The 23,171-nt window shown below is 40.7% G+C and overlaps 1 protein-coding gene across 4 annotated transcripts in view; it reads left to right on the forward strand.

Moving 5' to 3' along the window:
- Window positions 1–23,171, forward strand: part of LOC109041143 (protein amalgam) — a 641,206-nt gene that overhangs the window by 578,851 nt on the left and 39,184 nt on the right. For all 4 annotated transcript variants that reach the window (XM_019057352.2, XM_019057353.2, XM_019057350.2 and 1 more), the window contains 2 exons: window positions 7,129–7,250; window positions 14,839–14,989. In XM_019057352.2, coding sequence (XP_018912897.1) covers window positions 7,129–7,250; window positions 14,839–14,989 — 273 coding nt within the window. The remainder of the gene's footprint in view (window positions 1–7,128; window positions 7,251–14,838; window positions 14,990–23,171) is intronic.

Below are 23,171 nucleotides of genomic sequence, written 5' to 3' on the forward strand. Positions count from 1 at the left end.
TTACAGCGTTGCAAAGTTTCAGGCAAGTATTGAGGTTGAGCAATTTTCGTAACATTCCCTGCAAAAAGAGAGCTTTCAAGGTAATTAATCATTAAATCGTAATAAGTGTAAGTATGAATTATAAAAGGAGTGCAATTTTGAGTTCTTGACTTTCAAGAACGGCAGTGGATAAGGAGGAAGGGGTCCGGTATGAGCGCAGCTGCAGGGTCCTCCGTTCCTCACCCATTTTCATGGCCCGGGTGCGCCCGGTCGGCCTTCGTTCTCCGGGTTAGAAGTTTAATTTGAGTTGTAAACGATGTTATTCCAATGAAACCTCTCTTATTATTTCGGGGCATAACTGCTAATAAAAAATCAGATTAGGAACCTCAACATTTTTTGTCGTACTCTCACCCTTTACCCTTTTGTTGAACTTAGCAGACAGCATGCGAATTCCACATTTTATGATATGTTTTTTACATTTACACAGTGTGTAGATAAAATTGACGACAAGAATCCTACTTATGTCATAGATGTCCGTTTTTTGCTCCATCGAGTGATTTGGAGACAAAATGAGGCATTTTCATCAAGATGCAACAACCACGTGTCCTACGTAAAATCGAAGTATGTTCCGCTAATTCTGTGATCGTTTTCGGCGGCTATCCCAAGGATATTATAAGATGCAGCACGAAAAGACCTGGAACATGGCGAAGAGGACAAGCTTCATCAGTGGAAATAAAATTCCATGAAAGTATGGTCCCAGTAACATCACGAGCAAATTTTCTGAAAAGCGGCAAAAACAAATCCCGTTTGATCCAAAGGCTCATGAAACGTTTCAGGGCTGAAACCATGTCTGTGTTTCAAGCAGAAGAGGTCACTGACACAATCAAATAGTTTCAAAGGCCTTGGAAACGGCAAAACAGGGCGAAATTGTTGTCATTGTAGGAAAATATATTGATCGTCTTGTCCTCCTTACTGCTCAGTCACGTAACGTCAAAAATGCTTTCTCTCTAAAATCCGGCGAAGGTGAGACTCTTTAAATACTTTTCAACCGAGGCAGCCTTCAAAATGAAGTGAAAGCCGAACACGTACTGTTCATTCATGCCATTAGTGGGTGTGACACAATATCACCACTCTTCAGACAAGCCAAAGTTAAGTTTTTAGCAACCCTGGAGAACCACTCAGCCAACTCAGATGGTTAAAAAATCAGCCTTAAAGCAAGAAGAAATTTGTAAAGCAGGAAAATAATTTTTACTCGGATCGTTTGGCTACAAGGGTGAGTAGAAAAAAAACTTTGGCTGAATTTAGGTATGAAAGCTATGTACGGACTTTTTTCTACGATGTACAAAATCTCGCTTGTCTTCCATCTTCAGAGGATGCTGCCACATTTCATGCTCCTATCCTCAAGCACATAGCAATGGATGATCATCAAGAAATACGCGTGTGACTGGGGGGTGGCAGAATGGCAGAAATGGCCTCATCCCCATCATCACCTTGGAAAATCCCGCTACGGGCGAAATTTTAAGCAAGATCTCGTGCAAGTGCATTGAAGAAAGTCGCGGCGCCCGCGGTTTTTGGAAGGAAGGCCTTCATTGCAGTCTTATATGCGAGTATTGCCATGGCTCGTGCGAAAATAGTCAATATGACGCACTTTTAAGAAGAAGAAGAAGGGGATGACGTAGATGATCCACAAGACGCTGAATGTGCGGACAATGACTATGACATGCAGTGAAAGGAAGAGATTGACGAGGATGGAACAAGAGGCAATGAGGCGAAGGGGGAACCATGACATGGTGTAAATGCATTATAAAATGTGAACATCGTAACTTTACGCATGACATCTGCTGCGGTAAATAGCGAGAGTGGATTGGGTGGAAGTTCGTGCGACTAAAAATTTTGAAGCTCCTCATCTGATTTTTTAATAACTCCGAAATAATAAGAGAGGGTTTATTGGAACAACATCGTTTTCAACTCAAATTGAACTCCTCATACTGCTGATTGGATTACAGCGGTCGGCGCGCTTAAACTTAACGGACTCAAAATTTAGACCCACTATTATATTTTTGACAAGCCAGCAGTGCCTGTCTCTTTGGCTTGGTGGCAGCTATTGTTGTTATCAGCAAATATACCTATACGTGGGCACATCAAGTTTTTTTCCTCCGGAAAAGGTGCCTGTGGAGGACAGAAAAACTGATAACCGGGGAACGAAGGCCGACCGGGCACACCCGGGCCATGAAAATGGGGGAGGAACGGAGGACCCTGCAGCTGCGCTCATACCGGACCCCTTCCTCCTTATCCACTGCCGTTCTTGAAAGTCAAGAACTCAAAATTGCACTCCTTTTATAATTCATACTTACACTTATTACGATTTAATGATTAATTACCTTGAAAGCTCTCTTTTTGCAGGGAATGTTACGAAAATTGCTCAACCTCAATACTTGCCTGAAACTTTGCAACGCTGTAACGGCATTTGTTATCATCCGATCTTAATCATCTTGGACTCTTTTGAATGGAAATTTTATGTACTTTAATTTAGAAAATAACTACTTTTGCCGTAATTTCAATAATATACGAGTTATTTCGGTTTTTTCGGCCGAAAAACGCAAATTTCGGCCATTTTTTCAAGATGGCGGCTTTGGCTCGCCTCAGATTTGTTCGCAAATGTGAAATTCGGATTCAGCGATGAAAAATACATAGGAATAGTATATCAGAAAGTTTCCTCAGAAATTGTCTCTACTAAGCCCCTATTTGTGCTCTATTGACTGGACTAAAGAGGAAGAGACGAAAGTTTGAGCGGAATGATCTGGTTCGTTTCCCCGCTTTTTCCGCGAGATTAGTCGCAGAGCAGAGTAACAAGACGTGCCTCGACAGGACGCCGCAGTGCTAAATTTTAGATGCCCTATGAGATACTCTCTCTCTCTTGTACTAAAACTTGGATTTATCATGAACTCCCCGAAACGCCTCGAATACTGTTTAAAATAGAAATGTACATGAAAATTGATAAATAAACCTTTCCTTTGTAAATAATGAAATGCCTTGACCGAGCTCGAAAATTAAGCTACATCAGCTGTCGTTACAATGGCAATACAATGCATCCCACTCGTCGTAACTCCATATTCTTAGAGATAAATGTCAATGTCAGCCATGTTACACGGAAAAAAGGAGTATCTTAATCTCAACTATACCTTCAGCGGATTTTGGCACCAGCCATATAAGAGTAGTTGCACCAGCGCTAGAAGTGTAAAGCCACCAGCCAGGGGTGTAGTTAATTCAACGATACTTGGATTGCATTTTGCAAAAAGGAACCACTAGCATTGCAATGTTGCTAAGATTGTGCAACTTCTTTTGTCTTGGAGGGAAACCCCGATTTTCCCTTCTATTGTTTCTATTTTACTCGCTAAAAACTGTAAATTTAAGACAAAAATTACCATATAAATTTCAAAGTTTTTCACAATTTCCGAAATTTTATTGCAAAGGATGAAGTTGCACAATCTTAACATCATTGCAATGCTAGTGGTTCCTTTTTGCAAAATGCAATCCACTTATACTGAGGGCACCAGCTAGAGGTATGGTTGATCGAACCAAACTTTCAGCTGATTAATTGTTAACCACACCTATGGCTTGTGCAACTACTCTAATATCTGACGCCAAAAACAGCTAGGAGTATAGTCAGGATTGTAATAATTTTCTCTTCAGTGTCGGATTATATTAAGCCGTATTTTTCTCTTGATTTCTGCCCCCGTCTCCCTCCCTAAAGTACAATTTTTTTTATCTTGAACAGAGTTCATGTATTTTTCAGAATTAAACTGGCCACTACCAATGCGTGTCAGTGGCGCAGCGTCAATGATCGATAATCTATCTGTCCACATTTGAAGCCGTGGTAAAGAATCGATTATTCAGTTAATTTATTCGTTGCAAACACCCTCTTTATCTGCCCTTTTCCTTACGTTTAAATAGGAGATCGATCGACGCATCGCCGAGCACGCCACACCACTGCTGCGTTTTGTTGGACGTCTTTTTGTGAACCTTTTACGAATCTTTGACGTCTCGTGAAAACATGGTGAGCTTATCATCAGAGTAAGACGTAGTCAGTCTCGTCCCTAAATTGAGATACATCTATGAAACAAACACCATCTGATAATCGTCACTAAAACTTGAAAATAGAGCACCTTTTTATAAGCATGGATAAGGGTATTTCTTCAACAATTTTCGGAGCCATCTTTTGCCGTGGAAAAAATGGCAATTGCGAAAAGTTCTCTCGAGATTATTTGACGCAGTCGAAGTATCAAAAGTCCCGACGGTTCGGAATATTCCTCTTTTGACTTTTTCGCGGCGTCTTCTCTGTATTATCTCGAGAGGAGATCATGAGGCATAATCCCGCGACCTGACAATATTGTCACTCATTTTACCCGACGGCGCGCGTGGCCAAAGTGAATACCGAGGGCCGGGAAAAGGGGGAAAAAATTAATTTATTCTGCAAATTTGTTGAGAAACAGCTTTTTATGAAAACGCTTTAAACGCTGTTAAATTAATCGTATGCATGTCTAAGTCGGTGCGACGCGACGGGCCGCGCACCAAGAATATCAAAGCCTGGTTCTCGGCGCGATTCTCTTGATCTCAACCCCCACCCTTCGCACCCCTCCCCCTCGCACCCCGCTAAGGCGAACGGCCCCTTTAACCTCTGCCCCTCACGGCTTTGCTTAACTTGCCTCGTTTTCCTCCCCGCTCTCATTGCGAAGATCAAATGGCAAAGTTTTCCCGGGAACATATTACGTCGTTTGCGGACGGGGGAGTGGGAGCGGTTACCTGCGATTTATTTGCCGAAGGAAATATGAAAAGGAAAAATAACTCTCATTAAAGTTTATTTGAAACGGCTGCTTTTTACCTGCGGAGTAAATATCTTGAGTCGCGGCGAGCGTTGAAACTCGCGGGGAATCGCTCATTACGGCCCTCGCCGTCCGTTTTCAAGGCGTTCAAGATTCATCTTCGCCGAATGCCCACCGCTGCATTTCTAGTTGCGATGCTCTCTAGTTGGCAACACCGATTTTGCTCTATTACATCAATTAAATTTATTGAAAATAGCGATTCCACCTGAACCCGCCTCACCTAGAATTGATTTTTTTTTTACATTTGTACGTTTAATTTAGGAAAAGTAGCGTTGTCAACTTTCAAGAATCGCCAATGTGTACTTTCTGCTTCTCAAATTCTCAATAATTCCCCGTCTTTATCCATGGATCGCAGCTTATCCGGCAATGTGCCCATACCCGTAGTGGAATAGTTGTCGCAAATGATTCTTGCATTTCGTTTGGTGTAATGCGAGAAGTATTCATGCAGTCTCGTAGGCGCTAATATGCGTCTGACGCCGACCGCACCGTTTGGCGCAATGCGTGAAGTGCTCCTACAGTCTTGCAGGCGCTGATATGTGTTTGACACCGACCTAACCGTATTTGGCGCGGTTACTGGAACTCTTGTTAGGATAATCGCGGCATCGAACAATTAGGCTTCAAAGGCCCATGTTTTGTTTCGAGGCCGTATGAGTATTCCAACGTTGCCTCGTTTCTGCCGATAAAATTTTTTTTTTTTTGGAGAAAATTTCCGCGGTTCCTCTATTTTTCCGGCCATCGGTGGACCGTGACAGTCGGGCCGGTACCATCCGCGCCCGGATCGGCCCGCCGCGGCAGTACCCGCTGAACTTTGACCCGAAGGATGTGGCCCACGGAATTCAATAATGTAATATGTTTTTATTATGAAGATTAATTGTCCGTAGACATCAGAGGGATACTTGGCGCATCTATCCATGTTCCAAGCTTTTCAAATTTTCAGGGATTAAGACCGAATAGAATCCGTTTCTGCAGATCCACTCGCAAATTCCGTAAAGACTAGACGCCACCACCGGGATTTGAACCCGGGACCTATTGACCTTGAGCCAGACGCACTGACCACTATGCCAACCCTGACCGGCTTATCTCTAAAATTAAAACCCTTCCCGAAGCAGGATCTATCTATCTAGTGACGTCACGTATTGAGCCATAGAGCATGTCACCGTAATATGAAACAGAGTAGTCGGAGCAGTAGCTGTAGTTAAATCGAACGTGACAAAGCCTGTCACATCCCTCAGAAGTGAGAGAATATTATTGGCAAGTTTGGCAGGCTAATTGACCGGTCAACTTAGATTGATTGCTTACTTGCGTCGCGTGGCCGGTGGTGGGTGAATTAGGTTGGGTCCGAAAACCGGTGCTTGAGGAGCCCTTAATCAGATGGATGATGCGTGTGCATTATGGATAGTATTGTTGAGCGGTGCACGCGATGCCCCGTGGCTCCATCCCCATTGTCATTGTTTACCCCACCTCCCGACGCGCCACGGGGAGGAGACACCTTAATTAGAGATGTTTGAGCCTTATTGACGCGTTACATCTCAGTTTGAAACTGTGCGTAAACTTAGGTCATGAAGAGCTGGAGTCACGCTGTGACCTCGATTGCATTTGGAAGGAGTCGATCACCTACTTGGAGTTCTTAGAGTTGAAGTGGGTAAGAACCAGACTCAGTTTTTTTTTTGTTTTTTTCACACAATTTAAAAAGGATTTTATCTCAATTCTGACTTTTTAGCATATTTTTAAGCAACATATTGACGGTAAGTCGGCAATCGAATAACTCGGTTTGCAACGTCGCAGACTTCCTCACTGGTAAAAAAAGTAGCTTGAATCTAGAGTCGAGACTCTTAAAAACATTGACAAGAAAAAATACTCTCGATTCAATCGGATTTTTCCTTGAATCGAAGAGCCAAGCCTCTTGATTTAACCGGATTTCCATTTGAATTAAGGGTACTTCTTCTTGTCAATGTTTTTAAGAGTCCGGACTCTAGATCCAAGCTACTTTTTTTACCAGTGGGGTCATACTTTTTTTTTAAACGGAAAACTTTTCAACGGCGATTCTCTGAAACTGCCGTGATTTTTCTCCTCCGTGCGAAAAAAATTCCGCAAAAACTTCAAGGAATAATGCCAATTTGTTCTCCTTTAAAAAAAATAACATTGAGACGGAGATTTTCAGACACCGCAAACGAGATATGTGAGTGCGGACTTACGCCGTCGATATGCCCATATTTCTTCTCTCCGTTGTTCTGATCGGACTCTCTTATGCCTTTTTTGTTCACAGTTCCTCCGAGTATCCGGACGACGCCTCTTAACGGTCAGCTGACCGCCAGAAAAGGTGGAACGATTACCCTCGAATGCAAGCCGTCGGGGAACCCTGTGCCCAGTGTTTTTTGGTCGAAAAAAGTAAGTTCATCAGTTTTTGTCAGTAATTATATCATTGTTGCCGACAAGTAGTAATCATTCAAGTAAATAATGCCGTTTCATAGGGTAATTTCTGACCCTTTCGAGCCAATTAATATTTATGTTAAGCACACATAAAATGTATTTACTAGCCACTCACTAAAGTATCGGGATTCTCCAGCCGAGAAACTCCTTTCAAATCACCGTATTACCAACCGAAACATACCGACGAGTGCAATCGTTGTAACTTGTCAAAAAGTAATCGCGCTTTTCAAATAAGCGTCATGGAAAAGCGAAAATAAAATGCATGTTCGTGGGAATTGTCAATCCTGAATTATATATATAAAGTGTCGGCACTCAACATCCAATCCATAAAATTAGTCGCCGATAACATTTCAATCACTGGTATTGAAGCGCATTGGCCCCCGGTAAATATGAAGCGACTCACCACGAGGACCTGACTCTTTCGCAATCTGGTTTTCAAATGCGTCCGTTAATTTTTGCAGAAGGCGGACGCTTCAATAATGCCTGAAAGCTCCATCACTCTCGTTGCGCCATTCATTTATAACCCGGAAACTTTCTGCGCCGCCGTGTTGTAAACTTTTCGAACATTAATTGTACGAAACACATAGAAAGTTCATTAATTGCAATTTTCATCAGGTTCATCGGCAGAAAAATATAATGATCACTTAACGAGTTTTTTTCGCCCATCTGCTCAACGAGGAGGGGAGGGGTGGAAAGAGGGGAAAATGTAACGACTGGGAATTAATTGAAACTTGTTGGAAGTTTATTTTTACATCGAAAAGTAGGTAACTACTTGCCATCAAATTAGTGACTCTGGATTCATAGGCAGCGTGGTTTGTCAGCTTATCCTCGCTTCACGTTATTTTATTCCACGCTGCGAATAACCATGTAGATCTAGTTTCTTTTTTCTTTCGAATGAATTTCCCCCGGAAATACCCCGCTGGAATCTGTCATGCAGAGAGGGGCTACACATAATAATTGAAGGAATGCCAATTAAATAAAATGTGAAAAGCGAGTTGATCCAGCAATTTGCTTTGAATTCCGCTCGGACATACATTTCAACACAGTTGTCCCACCTGCTTGAAAAAAAAAAAACAACGTCGGTGACAAAAAATAAACCTCGCAGAGTGATTGGAGCATCGACGTCCAGAACAAGTAGCTATTTTTTTTAGCTTAGGCAAGTTTCGGTCGTAGTAAAAAACCTATAACAACCTCTCCGCACACAGAGCGGCTTTTTTTGGTGTTGAAACGTACCAATAAGTCAATTTCAGTTGAAATTTATAAGTATTTCAATGCAGTATTATTTAAAAGCTCGTATATTTCCAATACTGCCGTGCTAAGGAAGAACACCGTATGTACACTCGAGAGTTGCCAAATTTCCTTCGATGAAATGTTTATTATTAAGGACAGTTTTGAATAATTTTCATTGACATTTTCAGGAGCCTCAGTTGAAATTGCGAGCAAAATTATCTAAAAAATCGGAAGAAAAATGTTCCTGATTTAGTTCAAGTAATTTGGCAACGCCTGAAGGTTCGTACGGCGTTCTTCCTTAGCATGGCGGTACACGGACTTTATGTCCACTTTTTCTACGTCCTTTTTCCACTTTTCCTATGGGGAAATGCGATTTGCCTTTGAAAAAATTAAATAAAATTATAAAACATGCAAAGTATTCAACCTTGTTCAAGGTATCAAATAATAATATGCTCTTAAGTGTATTGTTTGGGAAGAGAAATACTCTAATTATTCTGCGGCTTTCAGTCCTAAACCTTGGTCTGGACTTATCGTCCGTGTTTGTATTTATTCTTTATCGCAGTTCTTTAGCGGGAGTTATTCGTCGGATTCCACATATCTGAAATAAATACGGTAAAATCATTTCTTTGAAAGTTATATGGAAGATCATCTCTTTTCCTGACGCTGCTCTCGGGATTTCATTTAATCTCCCACTGAGGGAATGTACGCGGACCATGTAGAGAAGCATGCATGACATTAAGGAGCTGTTTAAGGAGCGAGTATGAATGGGGCACCTCCAGTGGTGTACAGTCGCCGAAATGTTGCTCGGTGAACGGTGGCCGTAATTGAATTACAAAGCGGAGCTCGGTTATTGTCGACAGTAATAATTACGCGGTACTTAGTACACCACCCGACCGCCACGCCGCGCCGAGCCGGAGTGGTCCTCGATCTGCGGGCAGATTAGCGCCCCCCGGGCCCAGGGCCCCCGGGGGAGCGAGGGGGGGGGAGCAGGGGCTTGACCACAGTGTTGCTGATAAATCACCCAGCAAATGTTGACCAAATGCCTTTGCCAGGGAAATTATGCAGCCACCCCTGCCAGCCCTGCCAACCCTTCTACTCCTGCCTCCATTACTGCGTTTCCGCCAATAAAGATAGCACTTCCCTCGCCGCTCACATCAGGTCGCCGTTGCCGTCGCAGGGTAGAAACCCCTTACTTTCTCGGAAAGATCTGTAAGAAAATAGCCAATTTTGCATCAGAAATGGCAGCCCTGTATCAGTTCACCCTGACTAATTTATTTTCTCGTGAATTACTTTCGGCCAATCGAGGTTGCCGATTCCGCAACGTCGACGTGGCGTGCTTTGCGATATATCGATTGTTATGCGATTTAATCCTATGGAAAAGGATCGATAAACAGGGTGATCCCAGCGAACACCTTAGTAATCGAGTCTTTACCATAGGTTTAAATGGCATAACAATCGATACATCGCAATTCACGCCACGCCGCACTGGTCTCTTCGGCTCAACGCCTCTCAGGAATTATCACTCTCGGGGGAGGAAAAATAGAGTGAATCGCTTTTAAATTGAAATATTCATTTTTTGAAAATAGCATCTTGCGTGCTTGAAAAGTAACTAGAATTGTAAAAATAATTAGAAAAAGTTTGGCTATCGCACGCGTTTTATTAATTATTGATCGTGCACGCACATGCTCAGCACCGACCTCATAACCATCACAAAGCCTAAAACACTTAAACTGAAAAGACAATCAAGAAGGAAATGGTATCACCAAGAATGATTAAACCTTGAACCTTAAAAAAAATAAGGATAACTGTAAATTTTGGTGCAAAATTGAATTTTTCCTTAAAAATCTCAAACACTATAATATGATTAGCCCCCCTTCCTTCCCTCTAAAGCGATCGAACCCCCAGAAGCGCCTCGTGCTTCAAGCGTTAAGCGTTACGCATTAACATTATGATTTTATATCATAGAATATTGTTGCTGAGTTAACTCGATTATTACAACAAGATTAGGTCGGAATTTGTGAATGTATCAAAAAGTAGATCGCACAAACAAAACCATTAGAAGACAATCATATAGGCATCATGACATCGTTCAAATTATAAAATATTTATCCTCTATGAGGGCATAGATAGTGTATGTTTTACTGGATGCCAGACTGTTCAGTTATAGTTAATGCATATGTTTTTGTTTTCTTATGAAGCATTACTTCACTTATCAAAGAGAGAGCATTTCCTTAAGAAAAACATGGCAAACTTTATGATTAATGAACTGACAGTCAATCGATTAGTGGTGAACTTGAATTCCTTTAATACAGAATGTTAATATGCTGTTATTATGCAGAATGTAAATGAGCTTTGTAAGTATTCTGAATAACTCGCTACGTTCGATTGTGGCACACCATAAGGAGGATACTTAAAGGAAAGTTTTAGTATTAAAAAGCATTAAGGAAAAGGCATCGTCGGGTTTTAACGCTTTATACATCGTTTTCCAAACACATCTACTTGTATTGAGTTACCAAAAAACACATTCATAACGCTATGTCAGATTTGTAAAAGTCGTACTTTTTTCACAAATTCTAATGAAATTTGATGCATTTCCGGTTGTTTTTTTTTTCGCATCATGTGCTAGCAGTCAAAATAGTACATTTCTGTCGCCCAGAAAAATTAACGAGGGGTTTTGAAGAGCGCCTGATACTTCCTAAAAAATTAAACCTCGCTATGGGTCTCGAAAAGTTCAAAGAGTCTAGCACTGAAATATCTCGCAATTATGATCGTCATCGATTTTCAAACGAAAAAATGTAATTACATCTTTAATTCTTTAAGTTGAAAATTTCTCACTCTAATTATTTTCACTGCGTTATCGAATTTTCAAAAAAACGAAACATTCCTTTGTAAATTTTGCAACTTTGGCCAGAAAACGACAACGTAGGCAGTATTAATCATGTGTTTTACCTCTGTGATTTCCAAACGAAAAAATGTAATTACACCCTCAGGATGCCGATTTCTCTCTCTCTCTAATTATGTTCACTACGTTATAGAACTTTCGGAAAAAACGAAACATTTCTTTGTAAATTTTATAACTTGGGAATAGACTTACGTCCCTTCGTCTAGCTAACGACAACGTGGGCAATGTAAGTCATGTGTTTTACATCCAAGCTTGACTCACCTTTTAGAGATGCTCTTGTGCGTTGAGCCCAGAATGATTTCGCCAGGTAGCTGGAGCGAAAGTTTGCTGAAGCTTCGTTTTTGAAATTTGATTTCGCGAGTGGCTCTGTCACGCGGCGAAAGGAGAGAAAAGCGTCGAAGACAGGGTAGGCGGGAGGGATGGGGTTGCTCGCGGGAAACTTGTATTCCTTGATTAGTTTTTCCGCACTCACCGCTCGTTGTCACGATTCACGCGTCCATCTCGGCATCCCCGACGCTGCCACACTCCTCCCTTGGCCTGCATTCTCCGGGCGAAGGACTTATCGTCGCTCCTCTGACCTAAAGGCATAACTAAATTTTGCGATGAGCCCTTCTTTTCGTATAGCTCATTGCTTTATACAGCTCATCTGGCAACAGATGTACGTTCTTACGTTAGAAGAGCGACATTATCTGGTCTGAAAAACTATGATCGTTTAATGACGTCCAGGACCTAGAGAATAACTTATTGCTTTCTGCAGCTCATCTGGAAATAGATGTACGTTCCTACGTCAGAAGAGCGACGTAATCTGATCTGAAAAACTATGAGTGTTTAATGACGCCCAGGACCCAAAAAGTCGCAAATTACCGGTATTTATCGATGAATAAAACATTATCCGGGGTAATCAACGAGTTGGAATTGGAAAGCGGAAGATCATTCACCGTTTGCCCCAGGATCATATTTTTTTCTGAATAGATAAATAAATAAATAAATAAATAAGTAAATAAATAAATAAATAAATAAGTAAATAAATAAATAAATAAATAAAAAAAAACTTCGATAGTCTGCATGAGAAAATTTAGTTTACTCCCTGGGAAAGTTTGAGATAACTAACAGTAAGAAGAATTATAAGATTTTCAAAAGAGATTTCCTCTCCGAAAATGAGAGAGATGAGGAAGTCAAGGCATTGAACAAACCAGGAATATATATACTCAATGGTTTAAATTATAGGTATGAACAGTTTCTGTAGGGAGGGTAAAAACTGCTGAACTGGGAAATACATTATATTACCTTTTTACCACTCAGCACGCCAGTTTAAATTACAATCAGATTCTTTAAGTCAAAATTGTTGTTAACCCTCCATGATTTCTGTTTTGTCTGTCTAACACTAAAAAAATTAGGGTTTGACTGAAAATACACGAATTCATGAAAATCTCGGGGGAACACAAATTTATAGAAAACCTTTCATGATGCAGGGAGAATCATCACTCTCCTCAAATTTTTTCCCATGCACCTTTAAAGTTTATAAAACCGCAAAATTGAGGCATCTTCATGAAAACTTTGGAAATCTTAAGAAGTTTTAAAATTGTGAAGGAATACGTGGTTGTGTTTTTAAAAAAGGGAGGGTTACATGTTTTGTTGTGTGAGCCTTTTTCAGCCATTATATTAGGTACAAAATAAAGGGTACCGAAATCCCAACACATGAATTCGTGATTACACCGAAACCTCATATCATGGCTTAAATGATGTTTTATGATGTTTTTCAGTCTGAAATGTACATAAATCTGGGGACTGGGGCGCTATGATGTATAGGTTAAGGTTGGGTTAGGGGATTCTCCGGCGAGGCAAGTCCTGTTACTGGGGCGTTATAACATCCTCAAGTGTTTAAATATTCAAAGCACGCGATAATTTTTATTTAACTTCACGTTTATTGCATATGAGTATACAGAGTTACCCATATACCGTACCGTCTTGATTCTTATGTGTAGTCGCGCTTTATTTTTTATGTATCTCAAGCAGTCATCCGATCGAACCCATTAAAATTGTTCAACATTTTTCGTTCCGATACTCAAGCAGAAATTGCAGGAGGGAGAATCAATCACAAGGAACCTAGTTGGTATAAAGTTAAGCTTCGAAAATTAGATCGTAAAAGTCACAGGGTGGGTACAATATTTTTAAAAGCACTGGAAAAAAACACACTGGATCTAGAGTCCAGACTCTTGAAAACATTGACAAGAAAAAGGATTCTTGATTCAATCAGATTTAAGCTTAAATCAATCCGAAAGAAAATCCGCTCAAATTAAGAGGCTTGGTTCTTGATTTAAGCCGAAATCTGATTGAATCGAGAGTCCTTTTTCTTGTCGATGTTTTTAAGAGTCTGGACTCTAGATCCAATGTGTTTTTGTTCTAGTGAGAATAATGAGCTATTTGAGACTGCTTAAGAACAATCCCTTATTATTTGAAGAGGAGGACGAAATTCTAGAAAATTTATTTTCATACGCCACTAAAATGTCGATAAATTCGTCGTTTCCAAACGAATGAACGTAACTCCTTTCCAAGGTTGCAAAGTTGACGCAGAAAATTTAATTTTTAACATGAATGCACCTGCGTCGGTTTGTTTTAAATTTTCGTATCAGATCAGAAGAAAAATCAGCAAAAGTTTTCGGTTAGGAAAGACCAAGATTCTCCCGGTAAATATGCAATTCCCAGGGGGAAGTTTGGCAACATTGAAAGGTAATGATAGGAAAGAGATGAAACACAATAGCCCGAACGCACACAACGATAAAAACACATGAAATACAAAACAAATTGGTTACAAGGCTAAGAAAATAGAATATACAAAACCAAGACGTTTCGCGCCGATTACACGCCCCTTCTCAACTGGATCAACAGCTAAAAAATTAATTATTCAAACAAGAAAATTAGCATGCACCTGACCGAGGTAGGAATCAGTTCAATTTAGTTACGTTCTTTTGTGAGGAAAACGGCGAATTGGACTGCATTTTGCAAAATGGAACTATAAAACCTAGCCCGGTTTAAAAAAACGTATGTGCCATTAGTTTCCCTATGCACGAAAGTGTTTTTTCCAGAAGAGCCAGGATTTATACTTCCAAATTGCAAAATGCAGTCCAATTGTGGCTGGACTAACCAACAATCAGGATCCTGCCACATCTTATTTTTTGTGTTGTATATTCTGTCGTGACAACGAAGAGAGCAGTAAGTTCATTTCTGTATGAGCCATGGTTAGCACATGCCTTTATTTGTCCCGAGGTTCATCCCAGCGTGCACTTACTGCTCTCTTCGCTATCACAGCAGTATTGCGCTTTGAACTCTTGATATTTTCAATGATTGACTTTCTTGCTTCATTCATTACTCTCAATAACTTCACTGTTTTTCTGTTTTTCTTTTTGTCAACAGGACAGTGTTTTGCCCTCCGGAGAAAGGTCCGTGGAGGGATCAACCATCACCCTTGAGAAGGTAGACAGGCATCAAGCCGGGATTTACCAGTGTACAGCCGAGAACGGGATAGGGAAACCTGCCACCGTGGACATGACTCTTGATGTCTTGTGTAAGTAAACCTCATGCTTATGTTACCTTCGAGCAGCGGATTATCCTTAGTGGCGTGGCGTGCTTTGCGAGATATCGATTGATCTGCCATTTAAACCTATGCTAAAGGATCGATTAACAGGGTGTTCGCATCGAAGACCCTTATAATCGATTCTTTACCATAGGTTTAAATGGCATAACAATCGATATATCGCAATTCCCGCCACGCCACTGATCATCCTCACAGCTGAGGAATGCAGCTTCCATTCCACTGATTTTACCTTAGAAACGCACTGAGAAAAAACTATGGCTTATAAACCTATTAGAGGTAAATATGGAACACTACTAATAGTAGTACCTCTACATATAATAATAGCACATATACCTTAGTTATGGTCTCTGTACCTTAATTAGGTACAGAGACCTTAGTATGGTTCACAGACCGAGAATCATTAGTTTATTTACGACTATTATAGGTGTTCCATCCCAATCGGAAATTTGACCTTGGGCAGATCGGAATAATACTGTGGCAACCTTAGCGAGACTGTGAGCATATTTCAACAGTAAGGTTGGCCTGAGAATCTTGGTACAATATACCATCAATACTGGATATATAACCTTAGTATTTTAATATTGCACCAATATTAGCAACATTAGAAATCCAAGGTCAGGTGGTGCTCGGTGATTCCAAGATTGTCACAATGTTGTCACAATATTGGTTATACAATATTGGTAAACTAATACTGTCGTAGAGTTACGTTTTCAATATTGCAGTAATATGTTAGTTTTAACATTGGCACATTATTAAAAAAAATACTGAACATAGGCTTCTGCTTATAATATTGACACAATATTGACACAATATTAGGAAAACAAAATTGCTAAAATAATATCGAGACGATGCTATCTCTGTGATACTGCGGTATTGTTATTATGTTAACATTCAATTAACGTTAGAACAACAAACATAACAGGCTTCTGTTCGTAATATTGTCATAATATTGACACAATATTGGATATCCAAAACTGCTGAATTGATATTATGCTAACATTATTTTTACAACATTGTGGTAATGTTCGCACTTTAACATTGTCACAAGATTAAGAAAATAAACATTTTAGGCTTCTGTTTCTAATATTGTCATAAGATTAACACAATATTGTGCGCGGCGAGCACAATTCGACCGCGTTTGCTATTTCCGCCACCAGGGCGCGCTCGCCGCAGATCTGCCGTTGCGGTCCCTTTAAGGGCAAATTAAAGGGCAAAAACTGCGACCTTTCGCTTTTTGACGTAATAGGCACATGATCCATAGGCGTCTACCCCATCTTACCGATATTCTTAGGCCAAGGGCTCAAATTGAGCTTTTTGGCAACGGTCCGCGCGCGGCCGCCCCGTCAATGGGGCTGGTTCTCGTTTCGCCTGGGCAGTGCCCGTTACTAGTGGGATCCGAGTAGAATATTTCAGCCTGTGCAAGCAGCCAAGAAAATAGCTGACTTAGGAAGGTTCCTCGGCCCTCCGACTTTCCGTATGCCTACAGTAGGCATTGCGAAGCTATGAAATTTTTTCCGCGAGGACGGCAGGTAATACGTACAGCATTCTATCGCGTACCTTGCCTCAGAGGTAACATCGGAAATCCAAGCTTGTCTCAGAGGTAAAATAAATATCCTGCCAATACTGTGACAATATATTAACACCAAGTCTATGGCAACATCATGATCACAATATCCGCTAAACAAGCTTGGAGCAATATTATTAACATAACGTTGTCACAATATTGAATATCCAAGTTTGTCTCGGAAGTAAAATAATGTCCCACCAATATTGTGGCAATATTGTCAAGATAGGCTTGGAGCAGTCTTACAAACCTAACCTTGGCACAATCTTTGGGCTCAAGCTTGTCCCAGAGGTAAAATAAATGTCCTGCTAACATTGTGGGAACATTAGCAAGATAAGCTTGGCAACTCTATTCAAATGTGAAAAAATGTCATACTAAGCTTGTACCAAGGTCAAATTTCCGATTGGGATATTTACCTCTAATAGGTTTATAAACCATAGTTTTTTCTCAGTGCGGATCAGTTGCACGTTACACAGAGTCATGTTTTGATTGCACTTTCTGATTAACAGAAAAATCAACGGAGCTACCGCTTTAAGCGGAACGCTGTATGAAAATCACGTCTTAGGGTTTCTGGCGGTCTGGAGAACATGAAAAGTCAAAGAATTTATCTACCCCAGGCGAAGAAACGCAAATTCATTTTAAAGTTGCTGTATTTCTTTTCTCAATTTTTATTATCACACTGGAAAAAAAACACATTGGATCTAGAGTCCAGACTCATGAAAATATTGACAAGAAAAGGACTCTTGATTCAATCAGATTTAAGCTTAAATCAAAAGGAAATCTGCTCAAATTAAGAGGCTTGCTTCTTGATTTAAGCTTAAATCTGATCGAATCAAGAGTATTTTTTCTTGTCGATGTTTTTAAGAGTCTGGACTCAAGATCCAATGTGTTTTTTTTCCCCAGTGGCACTTGGAAACTTTTATTGATTGAATTGTGCTACTATATTTTGTAACCTCGGAATGAAGATACGTTCTTTTGGCTTGGATATGTATACGCCGATTTTACGACCCGACAAATTCGAAAAATTTACAGAAAAAGGAGAGAAATTTCACGAGTAATGCAGATATGGGAAAATCGAGTTTGAATTAGGAAACAGATTTTACAGTTATTGAGTTACAGCATCAGCTTGCCCCATAAAAAAGAAGAAAACATCAACATCGAACTGCAATTGTTCGTGTCATTGATGTTGAGATTGACTTCTAAATTTTAAAAGAAACTTACCTTATTCGTCGAAAGATGTCTGTCTCACAATTCAGCGTGAACCAAATTCAGTACCGCCTTACTCAATGTTGAGACCCAACAACCTCATCTCGTAGAGCAAATTCTCACCATCAGTCACCTGTCGCAGTAAAATGTCTTTTATCAGGGACCTTTATAATATTTCCGTGCGTAAAAATTGGTTCTCCGTCGCTTGGAACGTCAGCTTTTATGCATCTACAGGATTGAGGAATCATAAGTCTAGAAGGCGTCATATATGGATTCACAAGGTGTGCATGTTGATGTTTTTGTGCAAGCTGACAACTCTGCATCTTAAACATTGTCTGCATGTGAAAAGAGCGGGAACTTCTATCGTGGATAAAAAATTGTTGCCAAATATCATCATAAACTTGGGCTGTCTTGCATGCGTTTTCTTAAAAGAAACAGAAGTCATCGATTTAATTGAAAATTGACAACACTACGCCAGAATGAGATGAGCTTGGTGGAACCACATTATCAAGGGTTTCGGTGAGTTGCTATTTTTCACGTAAAAAGCGTTTTATATACTCGTGAGTTACTTAACTTTTGAGCGTAGAAAATTGTGACGGAGATGTTTCGCACGGACACTTACACTCGTGGCAAGAACACCTACGCTTTTTCATTAATATTCATAAAAGTTACCCTTTTACTGATGTGTAGTTCCAAGCTAAAGCTCATTTTTTCACCCACCTTCCTATTTTTCTGAGATGATGTTGAGAAGAAACAACTTTCCATTCGTTACTCCAAATTCATTTGCTCCGAGAAAATCTCGTAAGTAGCGTGGTAAGGCGGCGTCTAGGCACTACTGCAACCCTCATCAATACCATTTAAATAATTTTCAGCATTGTTTTTTGAAAAAAAAAAAACAACTTGTTTGAACAAATATTATGCTGAAAATAAAAGCTATCTTTCGTAAAGAAGAACTAATGGCACATACGTCGTCTTTAAAGTGAGTAAGAAAAATTGTTCCCTATTGCTGAGCTGAGTAGGTATCGTTCGGATTTGTCATTTTTTAGGCTCTAACATTTGCCCTCTGTAAGTTTCGTATTTTATTTTCCGCATTGAGAATAAGAGGGACCCACGGTAATCTCATCCGTCCTGAAAGTCTAATTAAATACTCTTGTTCATTAAAGTGTAACCTCTTTCGCTGCTTTTATCCGCTTAGCTCTCTTTTGTTTCCTTTTAACCCTTCTGCACCTTTTCTGGTCCTCCGAATTCGTAAAAAACCTCAATTTCATTTTCATTGTCCGGTGTTTATCACTGTTTTGCACAACACAATGAATAAATCAGAGCTACTCCCAATTCTTACTTCGTCTAAAAAATGAAGTTATGATAGTTAGAATATTTGTTTTTCATTGAATCCGCACGGATCTAATTTTATGAATTGTTTTATACTTCAATTATTATTTTAATCTTCAACGAGTTATAAATCTATTTTTTCCTTAGTTCCCTTTTCCTCCCTCTTTGAAAGTTAAAAAACAGTGTTTCAAGCTTGAACTGACTGAGTAGGAAACGACCCAGCAGGACAATACAACTATTTTAACTCTGGAGTAGTTGAGGAAGTATCTTCTGAGTTGAAGGAGTTTTTCGCCGGCCGCATAGCGGCTGGGTACACTGAATACACTATACGTCTCTCGGCTGTTCTTGGTACTCTGATTAAATTTTACAAAGCTGAATCTACTCTTTTTGCGGAGTGTAATACACCTTTATGGTACTAATTTTACTTTGCATTCATATCACCCGGGGTTTTTAGGCGATTTAAAGACTCGAGCACCGAATTTCACTCCTCGATTTTTAACTGTGTACTCATACCACTAATTGTACCTGAGACCATACTTTTTGTTCGGTACGGACTAAAAGAGGGCAGCCGTTCAGCTAAAACTGATCTACTTTTTACCCTGAATTTCTCCGGGCTAAATGTCTTAATCTACTAATTCTTCCTCGTTAATTTTAGGCGTTTGTCAATAACTCAGCTGGAAGTAATTCTAAAAGCGCGAAAAGGAAAGTGTGCCGCTACATGTAAACGAATCTCGCGTTTGTGTAATTTTTTCCTCTTCTGATTTAATATATAATTAACGAAGCGCTCGTCGGAGCCTTGGAATATTTACGAGAGGAGAAATCAACCCCCGCCGAGATTCAGTCGGAGTTAAGTGGAAGGAGAAGCTTCTTTTTCCGGAAAGGTGCATGGGAGCCCCAAGCAGAGGCAGAAGTTCCTAACTCATTTTTAATGTTTCTGTCAATAGACAGCGTTTTAACTGCTGAATCGTTAGCTATCTTCTTCGAGCGCGTCGTTTCAGCGCCGCCGCCGCCATCGCAGCCCCCCGTCCTTAATGGGGTTAACTGCCGCCGAGCCACGCTTGGCCCACGCTTGTTGCTGCGACGATTTTGGCCCGGAACTTTGCGAGGCAACTTGATCTTATTGCCACTGCCCAAGTTGCCTTCCCGCAATTCGCCCATGCATATTTCCGCCGAGCAACACTACACCCCCCCCCCACCCGTTTCGAAATATGTTGCGGAGACCCGGAAGTACGAAGTGCTCCTGCTGCTGCTCTGTGTTCATTGTCAACTTGCGGAGGATTCCGAGAGTTTATCCTACGTGTAGCCATGTTTTGTACTAATATGCCGACGAGCTCGCGAATTCAGTGACGAGACGTGAATGATCGAGCATCGATTTTTCTCCATTTGAAGCTGTTGTAAAGAATCGATTATTAAGGTGTTCGTTGCGAACACTCTATTTATCAAACCTTTTCCATAAGTTTAAATGGTAGATCATCTGTATTTCACAAAGCATGCCACGCCACTGCTAGTAATCTCCAAAAAGTAAGTCGTTTTTCCGCCTCTTTTTTTTTTTATTTATAATTTTACGAGAATGTTGCTGACGTTCTGCTCACGACTTCGTTGCCTCTTATGACGTTGCCGTTTCGGCGGAAATACAATATCAGTAGAGGTGCGGTGGATTTTTCCTAGAACTGACCATTGCCTGTGAGAAATTTTGAGGAGAATGGTTAATGATTACTTCCTTGTTGAAGCTACTGTAAAATAATTTCAGCCGATTTCTCTATGTAAATACTGATGAAACTCGAAAGACCAATGCATTTTTGGTAATCGTCATGCTGAACTTTAAAACGTGTTGTTGTAAAGCAGATGATACACCTCTAATGTTTCTAAATCCTGGAATACTTGGAATATACCAGGATTATTAGCGGACTGATTATTGAAACTGATAGACAAAACAGACTTTACGTAGTTCGCCTGACGAAGGATCGTAAATCCATTCCAAGGTTGCAAAATTGACTCTAACGATTTAATTTTTCACATGAGTATACCTGTTCGATTTTTGATCAAAATTGTTTCGATTTTTGTATGAAATCAGAAGCAAAATGAGTGTTTTCAATTAGAAATTTCCAAAATGTTTCTAATGGAAGTGCATTTTGAGCGGGGAACTTTGGTGACATTAAACGGAACGCGACTTTAACGTTCTTTCGTTAGGGAAACGGCGAACTGGAAAATAGAGCAATATTTTTGGTCGAAAAGGATGATTGTTGTAGACTAAGGGAGAAAATGATGAACTAACTATATCGTCTTTCATTGGTTGCCATTTGTTACTTCTCTTTTGTCCATTGGAACCAGCCGCTTCCACCGATAGGATCGTTCCATTTTCCCTTCATGTTTGTCTATGGCTTTGTCTATGAATTCCAATTATCGGCCCTCCGGGAATGTATTTGGCATTATGGAAAATCTGGATAAACGTCATTGAATCCGCGAAGAATTTTATGACAGATTTAGGTTTGTAGATCCGGAACTGCCGGAATGGCAACCGAGGCGATAAAGAGCGTTCCACGTCCCCACGTGCTCATCGATTGAAAGCACCTGGAAATACTTAATCGTCATCGGTAAGCGATAATCGTTGACAGGCGTTATGGATGCGGATATCGGAGCCGAGCCAAAGATTCCTCCGCTTTTCGCGGCGCAGCCCTGCGAGCAGTGACTTTATTCAAAATTGTCAAGCTGCTCCGGCCCCGGCCCCGGCTGTTGATGCGACACGACGCGGCATCCATTGCTGGGTTCGAGAAATCAAAGTTCCTCCCAGTCTCCGTTCACCACCAGTCAACACTTGGCTCTGGATTTCAATAGTCATTTGTATTCTAAATATCTCCACTATGTGCTGCTCTCCTTAGAATACCTTTATAGGTGACAGGATCTGTGAAAAGGCGCCGCCCCTAAATTACGTATCGCCCAAGGGGGGGGGGGGAGTGTTACGCAGTTTTGTTTTTACGCGTTAAAAGATAGGGAAGGGGGAGGAGGTAGGGATCTACGGCACAAAAGTGTTACCGGGGGGGGGGGGGGGGCAAAAATCCGAAAAAATGCGTTACGTAATTTAGGGTCGACTCCAATGCGACCTTATACAAAATTTAAAATTAAGTTTTTGGTAACACTGGGCAGAGGAAGAAAATCTGAACATTCTGATGCAGGTTTGTCCCTAAAAGCTCTCCGATTGAGGCAGATATCGTCACCTTACCGCCGCCTTACCTTCAAAATTTCCGCCGCCATTTTTTTTTTTTTTTTTTTTTTTTAGAGAAATGTTTGGTTGAATCTGTCCGAAGATTTCTCTGAATTTTATCGGCAGCACAAAAAATTCAGTGAAATTTTCGGTCACCTTCATTGAACAATTTCTCTGTTTAAAAAAGAATGGCGGCGGAAGTTTTGAAACTTTGCATGGCGCTTATGACACTTTGGCCGGAAGGTGTCAATATGACATCTCGAAGTTCCGAAACAAACATTTTTAGTTTTGTAGACATAGCTAACCTGTGTAGTAACCAACCATGCAGACTGTCAATTTTAAGAGGGCCCGTCAGAATTTTTACCTTGAGCAGGAACTCCTATCGAAGCATGGAATATGCCTTAGGGTCCCCGTGCGTGTAAGATGAGCCTAATCTCACTTAGGGAGGGGGGGGGGGGGGCGTTCCGGGTGCAATCTTGCAGCTTCGTGCAGGATCGGCGATGGGTCCCAGAGGAAATCGCTCTCTCGCGGATGCAAACGTCTCTTTGTTTCTGATCCTCTCCTTTATTTCTCGCTCCTCTCCTCTCCCTCTCCCTCGCCCTCGTAATAAACCTGTAAACGTCTCAAAATGAGCTACTGACGATACGCCCCGTTCGGTACTTTTACGGCGCGTTTACGCTTTCGATGCGCTGTCATTAGCCCGTTCCGTTTGTAGCTGCAATAAAAAGAAAAACAAAGGACGATTTTTTTCCATTTTTTGTTTTGTCTTGTTTTTCTTTAAATACCTTTTCAGCTTTCGTAACGGAGGTAAAGGCGATTTCAGCCTGCCGCCTAAGAGTCGCTAAGCGAAT

This window comes from Bemisia tabaci, chromosome 1 (genome assembly GCF_918797505.1).
Source record: "Bemisia tabaci chromosome 1, PGI_BMITA_v3".
In the NCBI taxonomy this organism is placed as follows: domain Eukaryota; kingdom Metazoa; phylum Arthropoda; class Insecta; order Hemiptera; family Aleyrodidae; genus Bemisia; species Bemisia tabaci.